The 18,901-nt window shown below is 40.7% G+C and overlaps 1 protein-coding gene across 3 annotated transcripts in view; it reads right to left on the bottom strand.

The window, feature by feature from the left end:
* Window positions 1-15,674: 15,674 nt before the first annotated feature.
* Window positions 15,675-18,901, bottom strand: part of ankfn1 (ankyrin repeat and fibronectin type III domain containing 1) — a 129,362-nt gene continuing 126,135 nt past the window's right edge. For all 3 annotated transcript variants that reach the window (XM_049015562.1, XM_049015564.1, XM_049015565.1), the window contains one exon: window positions 15,675-18,759. In XM_049015562.1, coding sequence (XP_048871519.1) covers window positions 17,984-18,759 — 776 coding nt within the window. In that variant the 3' untranslated portion in view covers window positions 15,675-17,983. The remainder of the gene's footprint in view (window positions 18,760-18,901) is intronic.

Raw genomic sequence — 18,901 nt, 5'->3', positions numbered from 1 at the left:
TATGATTGGATGGGGGCCGAGGGGAAAAGTCATGATCATGCCTGTGATTGGATGGGGGCCAGGGTGAAAGCCCTGATCATGCCTGTGATTGGATGGGGGCCAGGGTGAAAGCCCTGATCATGCCTGTGATTGGATGGGGATGAGGGGGAAAGCCCTGATCATGCTTGTGATTGGATGGGGGGGGGAGGGGAAAAGCCCTGATCATGCCTGTGATTGGATGGGGGGGGGAGGGGAAAAGCCCTGATCATGCCTGTGATTGGATGGGGGCCAGGGTGAAAGCCCTGATTATGCCTGTGATTGGATGGGGGCCAGGGTGAAAGCCCTGATCATGCCTGTGATTGGATGGGGGCCGAGGGGAAAAGCCCTGATCATGCCTGTGATTGGATGGGGATGAGGGGTAAAGCCCTGAACATGTCTGTGATTGGATGGGGATGAGGGGAAAAGCCCTGATCATGCCTGTGATTGGATGGGGATGAGGGGTAAAGCCCTGATCATGCTTGTGATTGGATGGGGATGAGGGGTAAAGCCCTGATCATGCTTGTGATTGGATGGGGATGAGGGGTAAAGCCCTGATCATGCCTGTGATTGGATGGGGATGAGGGGTAAAGCCCTGAACATGTCTGTGATTGGATGGGGATGAGGGGAAAAGCCCTGATCATGCCTGTGATTGGATGGGGATGAGGGGTAAAGCCCTGATCATGCTTGTGATTGGATGGGGATGAGGGGTAAAGCCCTGATCATGCCTGTGATTGGATGGGGATGAGGGGTAAAGCCCTGAACATGTCTGTGATTGGATGGGGATGAGGGGAAAAGCCCTGATCATGCTTGTGATTGGATGGGGATGAGGGGTAAAGCCCTGATCATGCCTGTGATTGGATGGGGATGAGGGGTAAAGCCCTGATCATGCCTGTGATTGGATGGGGATGAGGGGTAAAGCCCTGATCATGCTTGTGATTGGATGGGGATGAGGGGTAAAGCCCTGAACATGTCTGTGATTGGATGGGGATGAGGGGAAAAGCCCTGATCATGCCTGTGATTGGATGGGGGCAAGGGAGAAAGCCCTGATCATGCCTGTGATTGGATGGGGATGAGGGGAAAAGCCCTGATCATGCCTGTGATTGGATGGGGGCCGAGGGGAAAAGCTCTGATCATGCGAGCAAATGGCCAAACAGAACAAAATTACAAAATAAAAAATGAAAAGGAAGTCACAGACTCTCACACGTATTTGATTGCTTACAGTCCCGAATATCTTCAAGGGTTTCAAGAAACAACTTTTTGTATAATAAATAAAATTTGCTGGCTCCTGTTATCTAGTTGCTTATCTCTTAATGCAACGGAACACTTTTGACAAAAAAATCATACAGCCAAAGGACCGTTAAAATAGATAATCCTTTTGGGTTTTATAGGCTATATATACTAAACAAAAAACAAAGAAAGGTAGGTTGATTCATTGTTTTATATGACACATAGAAAATCAAACTAAATAATTGTTTCAGAACAAAACAAAGAGTGTCACTGGTATGCTTCCTGCGTCATGAATGGTGATGGGTGCGCACTCTCTGGGGGGCTCCTGCCAGCACAATCAACATTCCCTAGAATCACTATGGTGAGAATCGCTTCTTTGCCTTCTTTATCCAGAGCTGCATGCACTGTGTGTGTGTGTGTGTGTGTGTGTGTGTGTGTTTGTGGGGGGGTGGGGGGTGGGTTCTCAGCAACCAGAAAAGAGAAACAGCACAAACAAATTCCTGCCTCAACGACGTACTTCTTACAGCTGCTTGGGGGTCTCCTCGTCTCCTAAGTGAACGTGTCTGTACTGACTTATTCATATAATAGGACCACTTTGGGCAGAGAACATAGCCTAATTTTCCTGGTAGAAAATTAGAGGTCAAGGAACAGCAGATAGTGATGATTAAATAATCCCACATTCTCCATCTTCCCCCAACCTGCACTATTTAAGGGGGACAGGAAATCTGATGCTTGCTCTTTACCTTAATGATTCATTTTCATTTACACAAGCTCTTAAAACACTTAAAAAAAGTTTTCTTTAGAATATAAATAAGACCTGCTGCTTACACTCTTATTTTAATTTAATTTCTTTTTTTTTTAAATTCAGGTTGCATCTTGGGTACTAAATAGGTATATTTGCAAAAAATATTAAGGACTGACATTTAGCTTGTTTACAGATAATGAATATTTGTTTCTTGCAATCACAGTCCACAGTATGTGATGCAGTCATGCTGGTATTTTGTGCAGTTCTGCTATTTGAATCCGCATATAGGTTTCAGTTCAATTCATAGGAACAATTCCAAACTAAGGAGCTGTGTTACATTTGTAAATAGTGGGTTCATCTAAAGGTGGATGGAGTTCCCCAGAATTAATTAGGCACTGAATGGAAGCAGATTTTTCCTTCAACCATTTACTCAACCTATGATACGGCTGTCTAATGCAATACTTTGACTTCCTAATTCCTGCTTTGCCCCTTTTTAATCCAATCAACATTTTCTAAATTCAACTAGGAAAACTGGTGCACGAATTTCAATCACTGGCCGTTATCAGTAATGCCAAAAACACGCCGTTTCTCCATTTTAGCACCAATATATTTTTCTTTGAAATGTGCATACTGGTCGTCTTTATTTATATAGTACAAAAGCGACATGGATGGAGTAAGCAGAGTGATTCTATTCTCATACAGATACAAGAAATAGCCTATAAACTCATGCAGAAGTGTTGCCAGGATTAAAACAGCATAATAGCTCCCTTTGTAATTCTAGCCTGTGCAAGGGAGCCCAGTGGCATCACTAATACTTACAGAGGCTTTCTTCCTGGTGAACTACGCCTAATTACTTCAATGCAGTGCATTTTATCCATCTTACTGAAATGTGCATTTGGATCCCTTCTCCGCCTGTTAAAGAATGCCTTTGACCATCTCTGTTCTAAACAAAACGATCGTATCCCTCCACGTTCTTTCCAATTAGGGACTTGTGTCCAGCCAGCTCAGCTGGAAAAGAAAAATCACATCATAGCACTATTTTACATTTAAATAACAGTAATATAAATACATGTATATAGCACAGAATTTTCTTTCGAGTACGAGACCCTAGACCTCCTAAGGACTGGGATCTGGATCTCTAGATCTGCGTAGGTGGTGGCTTCATTCTTCAGAGCTCCTGATGCAGCCATGGCCTGGATATTATAACATTTCTGGTTTAGCCTTTCTAGCTTTTCATATCTTGACGTGTCTGCAGTTCATCCACAGTTGAATGGAAAAGTCATTTTTACCAAAAAAGGTTAATTGTAGTAGTGCCATGGCAATGACTTACTTCCTAATATGTTTAACGAAATATAATTGTTTGATTAGTCATACTGCAGTGCGATACAGTAATATCTCAAATTGTGGTTACACTCAAGTTTTCTGTAGCTGTGACTATAAAAGGGAATATGCCATTTATCTTTCCTGATCTGCTGGATAAGACTGGACTCAGTATCCAAACAGAATACAGTTTCACCAAGCTATATAAGTTAAGCCCAGGTACTGTATGCTAACAGCAGACTGGCGTAATAAGCCGTTTGTCATGATACGGAATCTGGGAGTATATGGAGTTAACAGGTTAATAGGGAAGAAGATGGTGGCGCAGGAGGTAGTGCTATCGTTTGGCAACTAGCATGTTGCAGGTTTGAGCCTTGGTTCCTCCTGACCCCCTCAAAGTGTCCTTGAGCAAGACACTGAACCCCAAGTTGCTCCTGGTGTGCAGGTTGGCACCTTGCATGGCAGCCTCTGCCACCGGTGTATGAAATGGGTGAATGTGAGGCATGAAATGCAAAGCGCTTTGAGTACTCGTAGGAGTAGAAAAGCACTATGTACATGCAGTCTGTTTAATGGCTTATTGATGTTTAACATGTAAGCATGAGAACCATAAAACATCTCTAATAACATTCTTAATATTGTTAGTTTAACCCATGGTGTGAAATCTAGAAAATTGTAGCTAGCTGTATTGCATTAATTCAAATTAAACATTGAAATGAATTAAGTGAGGCATTGAAATGTACTTCGGTGTCTGTACTATTTGCTACTTTTGCCTCATATTTTCATGGCAGGGCCATTATGAGTTTTGGCAAATTTATAGGGCCAACGCAAATTGAAGTAGTTTAGTAAGAAATTTAAAGAAAACTCTCTGGGGCAGCTATGTAATGTCAGTTTGTTGATTTACATTTATATCCATCTATCCATCCATCCATCCATCTATCCATCCATCCATCCATCCATCCATTTTCCAAAAGCTTACCATAGGGTCATGAAGGGGCCTGGAGCCTAGGCAACAGAGGGCATGATACAGGCATACACTCTGGACGGGATGCCAGTCATCAGCCTGTTCTTTTACAATCTTTACTACACAGACCATGAAATGTATTATCACCTATAAGAGACATTTTATAGTATCAATTTACTTGTATACTCTGCAAATGGGCACAACCTCCTGAGCCCTTCTGGCACAAGTCACATCACCAATCAATACGGGTGCTAGTACTGGACTGGAAGTCAGTGGAAAACAGGCAGAACCGATTGTTTAGTACCAAAAGTTCGGTACTTGATGCAGTGGAAAAGCGTCTATCAAACACCCTCCGTCTTCTATATTTGCATGCAGTCCTGCATGAGAAAGGCAAATTACTTTTATGAATCTAACAGCTAGAGTGTCCTGTGCATGAAACACACAGGTACTGGCAAGCTGACGTACATTTGATTCGGTCCTTTCTCTCTTCGCTTACACATTGATACAGCTTTTATTTTGTCTGTGTTTGTTCCATATCTCCCTCTTTGCAGATTCAACCTTTTTGTTTTATTGAGCTGCCAAGCATTTCACTTCTTCTTATGGTTCCTCATCTGGCCCAAATTCTGGTTTTACTGAACTACGCAGTAAACAACAACCACTGGCTGCGGGAAAACAAGTTTGGCTGCTCAAAGTGGGATTTCTGTGATTTTCTTTTGTTAAAGACAAGCACATGAAGAAATAGAAAAAAAATAATCATTTTCTTCATCAGACAGCACAATCAGTCTGTTTTGCATTTGATATATAACCTTAATAAAAATCATAATGAATATTTAGCTGCATAGCATATATCTTTAATAATAGAACAGGTTTGGTTTACTTAAAGCGGCTAAATGAAAAAACACTATAATTTGTAAAACTAGGCAAAAAAGAAGTACTTCAATATATTTTGTCTGTGTGTGTGTGTGTGTGTGTGTGTGTGTGTGTGTGTGTGTGGAACATTGTGGCGACCAAATGTGGGGACCTGTTATTTTAACATTTTGGGGAGTTCATTTTTCAGGTCCCCACAAAGATCTTTGAATGCAATTAAAAAACTAAAAATCCCAAAAGTCTTGTATCTTGTTGGGTTACTTAAGGTTAAGATCAGGGCTGGGTAGGGGTTAAGGTCGTCATGTTGGGATTAGAGTTTTCCCCATTGAAATGAATGGAGAGTCAGTTCTGTAACAAACTGAATAACAAATCAAAAGTCCAAGTGTGTTAGTGTTTAATGAACTAACAAACCAACTAACAAAGTAATTTGTCATTTAAGAGCTTCAGTAATCTCTGCTATGGAAAGAAAAAAAGTATTATATTGGAGATCCTTGGGGAACTGAATTTCACCTTTTCTTATTAAAGACTTCCTGCTGAAAATGAAGGGCATGCAAGTGGTTTCTCTACAAAGCTTGTGCTATTGACAAGTTCACTGAAGTGTCCCAGCTGAACATTTGGAAGAAAAGCAGGGAAATGTGTCCTGTGTTTGAATTTCCGCTTTGCTTGTGATAATTGTTTATTTCTTTCTTCCCCTTTAACTATTAAATTGACCTTGGAGTAATTTTCTGGACTAATACTGCGACAATACATGTCGGGCGCCAGTAGGATGTGATATCGAAGTTCAGAAAGGAAATGGGGGTAAAATTATGTTCTGGAGATAAGAGCCATACCAGCAATAGTAGCTGAATGTTCATGTTGCCCCATGAAGATAATAGCTTGTCTGTGGTGGAAAACCAGGCTTTTAAATGGAGTGGTTTCCTCTCAAAGAAAAAAAAAACTCACAATATTTTATTGTGGCTGCCTTTGTTGTATTGATGAGCAAACCATTTACTTACATGGAGTTTTTGAATGAGAAGCAAATGTGCAATTTCTCATGACATACAATGCATTTTTATCTGATTCAAGGCTTTCATATAACTTTCATTTTGTCTCCAAAACTCCAGCTTCTGCCTGGATTTGTCTCATCTGTTCGTACAAAAATAACTCCAGTAACGGAAGTGGTGATTTTTTTTTCCTCAAAGACACACTTTCCATACACAACTAACATATATACATACACACAAAAGAAAATGATCTGCCAAATTATGCTTTTAAATATTTATTTATTTAATATATCTGTGCCGGCTACCAGTTTTATAGTCAAGGTCATTTCTGCAATTTTTTAAAAGCGTATTTCCTTCTCCGTTTGGGTAGCCAGTGTAACAGAATTCCGTTCTGGCCGTACGATCTTTGAATGCTGTGTGGGTTTTCTTCTGTTGCTTAGAGATTAAATTAAGGCTTTCGGATAATGTTCAGGTTATTGTCTTCTGAACTAGTTTCTAATTCCCTGAAATAACCCAGATTCCTCTCCTGGCAGGCTTCTCAAATGCAGATAAAGATTGTGAATGCACTCAGGTAACTCTTATTCCGTGGACGCTGCCATTAACCAAATGCCCATTTTTCCAGCGGTGCTGGGAGACTAAGCTGATATCCTAGAAATATCTATATTGTAATTGGCTAATATACGGAATATATCAGAATCCAAATATTATATGGTATTTATTAATGTATATTGATTAGTACTTATTATTAACGCTATGGTAATCCTAATCGAAGAAAAAAGATCACGCTCAAGAGAATGGAGATGAAAATACCTTTTTACACTCTTTTAGTGCATAAAAAAAAGAATGTGTTAGTTAGGAAACTATGTCTTTTGAATGAGGGCCAAATTAGATTTTGTGCAATTTTTGCTATTTTTTTAATCAGTGCTCTTGGATGGAACATTATGTCATACCTTCGCTTGTGTATCAGATTAACTTATCTTCAAAAGAAGTGGGGGTGTGTTTGTGAATTTCAGGCCGTCCTGTTTTTCCACTAGAAGCTAACGTTTTTGAATCACTCTCTGTTCACCTTTCCTTGTGAAATGGAGCTACAAATTACTCCGATAGAGCACAGTAAAGCTTTTGGAGATGTTAGGGAAGCAGGCAGCTGGGGGTGGCTCATACGAAATGTCTTCATGGGGCTCTGATGATAAAACGCAAAGCTTTCTTGATCTTAATAATAAATCTGTGGGCCTCCCAGGTTGAAAGGGCAAATATTCCTGATTCTTTCGTGACCCAGCTAGATAAAGATTTCAGCTGTTTGTGTTTTTTCGGTTTGTTTTTTTGTTTTTTTTTTCAGTTTGCTACAAAGACCTTTGAAGATCTAACAAGGGAGCAATTTGGATGGTCGATTGGTTGGCTGTGGTCTCTCAGTGGGTTGGCGGGGTTACAGCCAAATCTTAGCTACATACACACATCAAAACACACGCACATAAACATACACATAATAAATAACCACATTTTTAGATTATTCTCATTTTCATGTGATTGAAGGTCATAAGCCCAATTGCCATGAATCAGACAGTGGGGAAAAATGAACTTAAAAAATGTACCTCAATTAATTTACGTTAAGTTTTCATACATTACACATGATTCTTGTGTTATTGTGTTTTAGGTTTCATTCAAACGGTGCATTTTGATGTCTTAAAGGCTACAGTGGTAACATTTCAACGAAATTCTGCTCTTGGTCATTAGATGGACTTCTTTAGTCTCAATGTCCAACTATACAGAAGACTGTTAATATTTAAAAAGTCTTTCTCTGGGATGTAACAAACAAAATAATTGCACATTCTGTTAGCTTTCTTGTGTTGTTCTGCCACCCATGAGTGGCTGTAATCTCTGTTATAAAGGGATAATTACTAAGTAGTGGTTGACATTTATGTGGATCTAATGCATATAATCTGGCTTGTTTCACTCTGAGGGGGAAAGCACTTTTGCTGAGTACATTGATCGATTTTTCAAAGCTGTGCAGCTGTGCATGACTGTTGAAATTACTTTTTTTGCGCTTCCCAGTTGTAAATGAGGGCGCGGTGATGAGTGCAACAAATTTTAAGTCATTTGTGTTGTGTCACGTATAATAAACAAAACTGCGTTGTTGACTATTGTCTTACAAAACCAAACATCATGCTAATAACTACAATGAGCTAGTTCTTTTTTTGGTCTAAGTTATACAGCGTGGGCCAAAAGTAGGTTTTTATTAGTACTGATTAGGTGTTCGAAATGTCCTCCATCGATGTTGATGCATTCCTGTCCCTGAGACTGTGATACACTTTAGCACCCGGTTAGCATCAATGGCCACAAATGCTAGCAAGATGAACTCCTCCAATTGACTCACTGTGTGGGGCTTCCTCTCAAAAACGTCCTCCTTTAATACACCCCCCATGGGTGTCCATAATACCTACCAAGTCCATGGGTGTCAGGTTAGGTGAATGTGGGGGCCAGTCAATGCTGCCACGTCGCCTGATCCAACTCTGGTCATTACTTTGTAAAAGAAAAAACGTATACCTACTTTTGTAAAATAATAATGGTATGTCTACTTTTGACTCATGCTATATTTCAGTAAATATCTTATATTAAGCTTATTAAGAAACATTCCATATATCTTGTAACTTCTTATGCTGGTCGGGGTAACCTAAAGCCTATCTACGGAAGCACCGGGTTTTTTGCCAGTCCAATCACAACTTGCATGGTATGTGAAATTTAGATATTCCACTTAATCTCATTGTTTGTCCTTGTGTTGCAAGTGGAAACCAACGTGGCACAAGGAGAACATGCAAAGTCCACACTGTTAATACGAGATGGAAGTATGGAAGAATGATCCACAGCGGGGCTAATAGACAAAGGGGATTTTATTGATCACTGAATTCACAAAAACCAAAAACTAGAGTGACCATGAGAGGTGAAACAAAGGAAGCAGGGTAAAACAAGAACTAACGAGTGCTAAACGAAATATGAGGAAGAACTAACACCAAATAAGTACGACAAATGCAGGCAAGAAAGACAGTCTGTAAACCTGCTGGAACAAACCCAACGGCCGACTGTGCAATAGAGCAAGGGCAGATATTTAAATACGCAAATAGATTACAAGGGCAAAACACGGGGACAGGTGTGAACTAAAACAAATAAAACACTAAGGACTAGGGGCAACAAGGAACAGTTGTTGATCCTTAACAATCAACAGGAAGTAAAGACTAGGAAACACTAACACAGGAGATTGAAGGAGTACAACACAACTATAGAACAGAACACAAGCAGGGGCATCCTGTCACTAAAACACAACAACAAGAATCAATGCTAAAATAGTAAAACACAGGAAAACAAGACTAATCATGAGAATGAACAGCAGTTGGAGGCCGACCTTTGGCAAGTTTGAAACCCATAAGAGTAAGAATGCACAATTGTTACTGCACGCTCGGCCCATTCAACCACATGGCTGCCCAAGGTGCAGGGAAACACACTAGGGTACTACAGCAAGGGGCACTTGGGGAACACAGAACGGGATGGCTAGCAACACCAGCTGGCCAAACAGGGAAATGACAGACAAGGCCAGGACTGATCCTGACACACATACAGAGCAATGAACCACTATTCCATGCTAAAATACACTTTTTCTTAAGTAATTCTGTAGAATGCAATTCTAAGTAATCTACCAGTTCTTTTAAAATATTTTAAATTCACTGGCAATCTGCGCCCTACATCTTTACCGTGGTAGACTCCCACAAATTATACACCTCAGTATTTCTGATTTGAGTTATGCCGTTGGACAAGAGGAGGTGAGATGGGATATAAAAATCACAAACCACAAGCCATGTGTGAGTCATGGAAACCTATCAGACATCATTTATTTCCTTTATGCGAGCTTTTTAAAAAGTGTTTGTCAAAGGGAAACAGATTTCATAATCTTCAGAACCATACGATGGAGCTCTGGTCTTTATTTCCAACACAAACTTCACTTCACATCATCATGGTTGTTTTATATTGCTCAGCTTCTGGTAAAAAAAAAAAAAATTTGAATTATTTGTACAGTCTATTTGTGTAATGGGGGGGGGGTCATGGGTTATTTCAGTGCTGTCTCTGCAGGGTCTTACCGCACTCAATCTCAAATGTAAGGAAGACCACCTCTGATGAAGCACATCACACCTCCAGGGCCAGTAGCCGCATAAGGGCGACCACACACCTGCATGGACACGGCACTGAGCCCAATTCTGTGACGTGAAGTTCTGAGTGCTCTGACAGGCGATGTTTAGCATGCTAACAGTGCGCAGAAATGCTAGCTGTGCTTACTCCCTCCCCACCTGGCCGAGGTCTCCCCCCCTGCCCACCTCTAACCACGCATCGCCAGGGGTGATTACAGGCAGGATGTTTGGACTTTCTGTTAGCATGGACTGGGGCTCTGTGCTCCCTGACAGTTTTCCCTCTGTTCATACTGACTAGGTCGTGTGCCTTGTTTGTACAGGGCTGCAGAAATTAATCAGGACGGTACTGAATTAAGCCTAGCTGAGTGGCGTTTTGTGTGGTCTTAAAGACAGGCCGTTCCCTAGTCGATGGCACAGTCACCCCAAGTCAACCTGAAACCTGTGTTTAGTGTGTCATACTTCACCTCTTAAAAGTCACACGCTTTTACCCTGCAGTCATTGGCAGTTCAAAATTCACTGCTCTGTTCGGAAAAGTTTATGAAAAGTTTCAAAAATAGCAAATAAGGGTAGAGATGCAGATATACTGTAGAGTCATCGGTGCCTAAACCATATGTGAAACGAACAGTCATGCAGTTATAAAGGCCAACCGGGAGAAGTTTTTTGGATAAACACTAAATCAAAATACCCCACTTAAAATGGGTTCTCGTCCACATATCCACTAGGCCGTCATGAAATTTTGACATTTAAACAACAGCTCCAATTATCATCACCTGAAAATAACAAGTGGAAAACCCAAACAATCAGTCCCGCCTTAATCTCTGGCAACGTGCGTGATTGGCCTTGCAGGAAAGGTCAGCAGTACGTTCTGTTCCGACTTCACTGGCCTGACAGCAGGCTAGGAGAGACCATCAAATGAATTGCTGCCTTAACACCAGCCCAACACTAAGAGCTGGACTGATGTCTCTCACCGTACACCCATAATTTGCTTTGTCAGTCTCCAGTCATGTGTAGCTGGGCATTAGCCGCCTCCACGTTCGCTGATCCTCGGAGCTGGATTTGCTTTTGTGTCATTTTGCAGGCAGAAATTTCATCAAAACCTTAGCTAAGAATGTTTAGTTATCCTTTACTAAAGTATATGAAAGAAAGTGCAACATACTGTATTATTGTTATGTAGGCATTGGTTCCAGATTCAGGCGCATGGAGGAAAAAGGAGTCAGAGCTGGGGGAATTCAAAGGGTTTTTTTGTCTTTCTTTCTTTTTTTTTTTTTACAAAAGGACTCAAGAAAACAAGAACTGAAATGTTGTAATGACAAGGAGCACTGAGCTACAGCCTTAGCTAAGCAGCTTACTCTTGGGAAAGATCATCTCAAGGTTCACCAATGGGAAAGTGAGGCGCAGGGCCTAAACAGACCACCTTCAGGTGGGGATAATTATTACTTAATTGACTGATGACACCACCCTCACTACTCCAAAGTAGCCGGTTGGCACCACCTACGCTACATAGCAGACAGACATCCCACCTTAGGGATATTAATTTCAGGGATGCAGATGAGAGACAATTGGGAGGGTGGGGGTGCTGGCCAATGCTTGGTTGGTATTATGGTAATACTGTATATATAATGCCGACTGAGGTAGGGGTGAGTTGGCAGGCCATCAGTAAAACTTCTCGCTGGTTAATTTTACCGTAATTGTGTAGCAGAACGGCAGATTTCCGAGACATTGCGCCTCATTTGCAGGAGTCAGGGAGCTACTGTCAATTTGTAGGAGAGTCCCGGAATTTGCGGGAGAGGTGGGATGTCTGACATTGTCATGACAGTGATGAGTTGATGTAGCTGAAAAATCCAAACATATTTTTGAAATATTCCATGCCGAACAGTTGTCTGTGCGCTCTTCTTGTAATCTAAAATCACTGTTAGCAAGGTGATCGTTAACCCTGTTTTTGTTGGAAATGGTTAATGAGTATGTATTTCTTATAGAGGCTTGAAGTTAGCATGCTTTCATCTAAACTTAAGAGTCTTAATTACACAATTAATATTTCATGTGGCTTAAAATATCATAATTCATGGGTCCAAACCTAAGACTTGAATCTCTAAGCAAGGCAGTTAACAGTTGACCCTTCTGCATTGCAACTTTCCACATCAATTTACATACATTGTGGAGTCAACATAAGGAATTAAAAGGGATGTTTTTTAGAGTTTTGCGAAAGATGCAGATGACATATCAGGGCCAGAAAATGACACATGATACACAAAAAGTTTAGCAACTTATAAATGCGTAAAATGTACAGTGTTGGTTTGGAGGACGCCAAGGGTGTTTAAGGCAGCCTATCATGATATTGAGCAGTGATCTCACAGTTATCTTTGCATCTTGCATTTTTCATATATTTTTGTGCTGCTTGCCAAGGGGGCCAAAAATACATCATTGTGTGTGTGTGTGTGTGTGTGTGTGGATTATATTCATATTACATCGTGGGGACCATTTCTCAGATCCCCACAAAGATCTGTAAATGCAATCAAAAAACCAAAAATGTATTTTGTTTGGTTACTTATGGTTAAGGTTAAGGCTGGGTGGCAGTTAAGGTCATCATGTTTTTCATGGATTGGGGTTTTCCCCATAAAAATGAATGAAGAGTCCCCACAAAGATATAATTACAAACCCGTGTCTCTGTGTGTGTATGATTGATCAGAAATACTATGTAGACATTGTTAATGTTGTAAATGACTATCATAACTGGAAATGGCTACTTTTTAATGGAATCTCTACATAGGGGTACAGGGGCCCATTATCATCAACAGTTAGTCCTGTGATCCAGTGGAATGTTGTGTTTGCTAATGCAAGTTCATCATTTTAAAAGGTTAATTGATCATTAGAAAACCCCTTTGCCATTATATTAGCACAGATGAAAAATGAAGCAATGAAACTGCTTTTCTTTGGGCTAGCTGAGTATCTGGGGCATCAGCAATTATGGGTTCGATTAGCTCATAATGGTCTATTCTTGTTCTGAGAAACGAAGGCTACTCCATGTGAGAAATTGCTGAACTGAAGATCTCATACAATGCTGTGTACCACTACCTTCATAGATCAGCACAAACTGACTCTATTCACAATAGAAAGAGGAGAGGGAGGCCCGGTTGCACGACTGAGCGAGAGCATAAATATATTAGAGTGTAGCCTGAGAAACAGACGCCTCATAGGTCTTCAACTGGCAGCTTCATTAAATAGGACCCGCAAAAGACCAGCCTCAACATCAACAGTGAAGAGGCACCTCCAAGATGCAAACCTTCTAGGCAAAATTGAAAAGAAATTGCCATACAAGGAAAAGACTGAGATGGGAAAATGAACAGACGCTGAACAGAGGAAGATTGAAAGAAGGTCCTATGGACTGATGAATCTAAGTTTTAGGTGTTCATATCACAAAGAAGAACGTTCGTGAGACACCGATCAAATGAAAAGAGACTGGAGGAGTGCTTGCCGACATACTGTATGTCAAGCTTGGTGGGGGCAGTGTGATGGTCTGGGGCTGCTATGGTGATGGTAAAGTGGGAGATTTGTACAGGGTGAAAGGGATCTTGAAGAAGGAAGGCTATCACTCCATTTTGCAATGCCATGCAACACCATATAAATGGTGCTTAATTGGAGCCAATATTGTCCTACTACAGGACAATGACCCAAACACAGCTCCAAACTATGCCAGGACTATTTAGGGAAGAAGCAGTCCGCTGCTATTCTGTGTATAATGGAGCGGCCAGCAGAGTCACCGGATCTCAGCTCTATTGCTGTTATGGGAGCAGCTTGACCAAATGGTACGTAAGAAGTGCCTGCCAAGCCAATACGACTTGTGGGAGATGCTTCCGGAAGCCCAGGGTGAAATCTCATCAGATTACCTCAACAAACTGACATCTAGAATGTCCAAGGTCTACAATGCTCTAATTGCTGCAAATAGAGGACTCTTCGACGAAAGCAAAGTTTGAAGAACACAATTATTACTTTAATTTCAAAAATGATTATTTCTAACTTTTTTTATTTAGCTATATTTCATGTGATTCCTGAGACATGTTCCTCTGATTTAAAGTTTTATGTAATAATTTTTATGTATTGTAAGTACATCTCATAGCATAAATAACCCAGCTACTCTTTGTCTATTTTTCGTTAACTTTATGCCCCACATGGTTGTGGTATAACGACAAGCGCTGTTTTTATACTTACAACTTACAACACAGGTTCATTTACAAAATATATTATACAAAATTCTGTGGGAAAAAACAAAAGAATAAACCGATTTAGTACTAATGCTTTTCCCTACATGGAAAATATAATTTTAAAACTTGCTCATTAGTTTCACAGTTATTACACAATTCTCAAATATTTAGGCCATCCTTTAAAAATGATTTTAAAATTACAGAATATTGTATTACTTTTACGATTACATTTTTTTTAACCTTTAACTCTCAAGACAAAGTTCATTTTAATAAAAAAAAAAAAAACTGATCCTTTTAAAAACAGCAATAAAGTGTTGAAAGTAACCATTTCTGGCAAAAATATCAAAATTCTTGTTATAAGCTGTTCAACGTTTCTAAATATTTTCATGTTCAAGTGTTGTACTAACATATTCATCTCCCTGAATAATGAATGAACATATTCAATGCAGTACTATGTTAAGACGTCCAGCTGTGAAGTTAAACAAATTAATGCTCTCTCAGAACTTGAAAATTATCAGTCATCCACTTTATCCGAGTTAATTCACACAATGGATGATCTCAGTGTATTAACAGTTATACTCAACGGACCTTCCACTTTTAAAACTATTTGGAAGGATGAACTGTCATGCCTGGTTGATGGTTCCATTATAAAGGCTGAGTCAATGGTTTGATAAACCTGTTGGAAATTTTGCCTCATGAATGAATGGAGATACATTAAATTTAATATTCACTCTGGAACATTGCTCATTCCCAAAAAAAGAGAGAGACATTCTGAACATTTCTGTGAATAATCACATGGATATTTTTATGTTTTCTTTCAAATTAAACCATGGACAAGAGACCCAAGCAATGAATAGGTAGCAGGTGATGACTTGAGAGGATCAGCCAAAGGAAATATAGTAAGTAGACTGGTATTTACTATGTGAAGTCTCAGAGAAGCATGATATCATCGACACCATTCGGGTTGTTATGTTGGCGCGCATGATCCTTGGCCCTGCCTACTGTGTAAACCCACTGGCTGCATGTAGACTAAGGACATAGCACTAGGGTGTTAAGCAATGCAATAGAGATGGCAGTAAAGTACCAGACTTACGATGGACGGCTCTAACGTTTGAAGTGGTCTGAATGATACTCTTAGAGCCCCAGAACCATAGAAAAGTCCAAATGGAAAAAAAAGACCAAAAATTTGAAACAATCAACTTTTTTTTTAATGGAGGCGTGGCAGAGGGCAGGGAAAGCAGCAGGGTGTGTGACAGATATCTTTATAATTTAAAACGCTGCAACACAGGTGAAAATGCTGCTCCAAAATAAAGCAACTTTCAGGTGTTACGGCGGACCGTGTGTAACACTGTCTCCTAGAGCAGTTTTCAGCAAAAATGCTATGGGGAGGAAGGAAAAGACCTGTACAGTCATATATCTAGATTTGGTGGCCCAAGGGGAATACATACATAGATATAAAAATAAAATACACTATATTAAATATCATTTCAAGAAGTTACACATTTTTTTTCCTGAGGAAACAGAGCTATCAATGAACACAAACTTAATGACCGAGGAATCTGCAATGCATAATGTGATTAAATATAATTTTGTGAACTTCTTAAAAAAAGTCTAATTTATACAAAATTCCTCAAAATTCACAAAACAGTTACAGTAGTGCAAATGGAATATGCATTTTGTGAATAAAATATAATTCAAGATACTATATAAATATGCTGATGGAAGGTACACTATTATTTACTTTGGGTAATACAATAACAAAACAGAAGCACATTGTGCAAAGACCTGCGATTTTTACATACACTGCAGCATTAACAATTCATAATAACATTGCAAGGGACCAACAGGCAAATTTGCCATCATCACTAGAATATTTTCAAAGCTGCCAGATTTGTAACAGATAGTATATATATATATATATATATATTCCAGAAAGCATGAAAACAGTAACATTGTAGTGGTAAAAGACCAAAATATATTCACACATTTCTCTTGTCACTATAATGCCCATGCTGGTGACAAGGAAGTAGCACTGGCAGGTTGGGATGCTGAGTTTTATGTTGGGGGAATGAAAACCCTAGTTTTGAAATAACACCAGTGGAGTGTTTGGTCCATAACAAAATGCACAACGATGGAAGAATATAGAAAAGCCACATTAAATCCTGGGCGTGTTCGTGAATAAGAGGACATCGGCAGGGAATTTCAAAACACACGTACAGTTCAACATATAAGGACTTGCACACTACAAACACCTACAATGGCTTGAAGAACAGCAATCGGCAACAGCTGCGCAGTTCGAAGGCTGATACCACTGTCCACTTGTCCCTTCGTAAACGGTTTAACCCTGCTCAGTGCACTTCCTTAAAACTTCATAATGGTACAGCCGAGTACCAAGATACACGCAGCACAAAACGACCTCATGCTCATAACACATTTCTTTTTTTTTCCCGATGCAGAACACTAACATTTAAAGTAACACGAGATCTGACTGGATCAATATAAATCAGCTGATTTGGTGTAAATATCACTATGCGGGACGAATCTGAATGGACGTTATGGGAGCAAGGAGCGCTGACCCAAGTGGAATGTTGATTGCAAAAACAGTCTTGGGTGAGCAGAGTTAGAGCCAAGTGAGGCTGTAAACACCAGTTCCCTCTAAGGAACCATAATGGCATTGTGGAGTTCGTCTTTTTCTTTCTGCTTTCACTCAAACTACCTGCTTTCTGACAACCAACGAGCACCGTCTTCACTGGCAAGAGCAGACAATGTCTCTTCCATTCGTTTTGGAAATTATAGCTAAGGGGCTCATTCGTGGCCAGAGGGTGGTGTGTTTGAATCCCAAAGCACTGCTTCGGTGTATATCCGGCTGCGTAAGGGGCTGAACGGTAAGAAACAAGTGACCAATTGTATCATTTGGTAAGTGGCATCATCAATGTAACGCTGTAACGTGTTACAAAGAGCGCATATATATATATATATATATATATATATATATATATGTGTGTGTGTGTGTGTGTGTGTGTGTGTGTGTGTGTGTGTGTGTGTGTGTGTGTGCTAAAAAGGATGCAAAGACCTGCTTGTTTGGCATGTTATTATCACTCTGAATTAACCGCAACATGCCAATTCACAGAAAGATCACATTTTATCTAATCTATTGTTCAGTTACCTATTGGTGTTACAGCCTCAAATGGAGGCAGATATTCAAGTCTGAAAGTAAGAGCAGTGCGTCAGATCAGGCTGCATTGATTATTATTGTTTTAACAGTCAAAGCCATAGATTTTACATTTTTAAAATAGTTGACCAGCAACATCAGTCTTTATACATTCTATTGTAAGGATTCTATATCCAATTATGTTCTGTATACGTTTACTTAAAAAGTGAACTTCATTCAGCTATGTGTCTCATTCACGTGCTATCGTGGAAAGAGGCAGTGGTGAAAAATGGGTGACTATGAGAATGCCGCGTTGTCTGTTGGGTCATCCTGCTGCCTGTTTCTAAAGTGTGCTACTAAGTATCTCAGACACTTGGGCGTTGGTTTGGTCATCTGAGTCAGTGTCTTGAGCCACACTAGTTTCGAATGCAGTGGGGGTGGCACTACACCCACCAATATCCAGGGTCCAGCCTCGAGGATCTGCACCGGGCGAGGTCTGCTTGCAGGGCTCCACGTAGATCCGGCGTACATTCTGCCTGGACTCCCTTCTCATGCCCTTCAAGCCTTCTAAGCTGTAGGTAGCGTGAGATGAGACGGAGCCCTGCAGCAGGTCTGTGAAAAAGCCAACGGAGGAGGTGGAAGTGGATTCCAGGGGCAGGTCGGCGTCGTGCTGCTGTGTGTAGATGCCTTCTGACAGCGAGGTACCCAGGCTCTCGCTCTGGACCCGCAGCCAGCGCTGTGGCACTCCAGCATTGCTCTGCTGGGTCTGCGCCTTGGCTAGCATCTTCCTCCTGGCAGGAGGATTCGGTGGAGTCTTGCTGCAGGACACCTGGTTAGCGGGCTTGGTGGAATAACCTGTCAGCATCAAACTCTCCATATTCCTGGTGCAGGATTCGGCCTCCGAGTCCTTCCGGTAAACGCTGTACTTCACGTCATGCACCTGCAGGACATCAGGGGCACTGCCACTCAGGGCATACACGGCCTGCTGGGATATATCTTGCGAGGAGGAGTACACCAGGTCCAGATCCCGCGGACTTAGAGCATCGCTGGAGTCGTAGTCGCTGTCCGTGGGGAGGAACACCTCAGAACATCCCTCTTCATCTGAACCAGGCTGGGAGTCTAGAAGAACAAATATCAGCATAGGTAATTCGCAATTGATGAGTTATAAATATATTTAAATTAGTATCGACAAACATGGAATTTACATGGAATATAGAGTGAATGGTTTTGAGAAATTGGATGGTTTGAAGGTAATGGGAAT

Source organism: Brienomyrus brachyistius, chromosome 5 (assembly GCF_023856365.1).
Source record: "Brienomyrus brachyistius isolate T26 chromosome 5, BBRACH_0.4, whole genome shotgun sequence".
Classification (NCBI taxonomy): domain Eukaryota; kingdom Metazoa; phylum Chordata; class Actinopteri; order Osteoglossiformes; family Mormyridae; genus Brienomyrus; species Brienomyrus brachyistius.
This window is presented reverse-complemented; position numbering and strand designations above follow the sequence as displayed.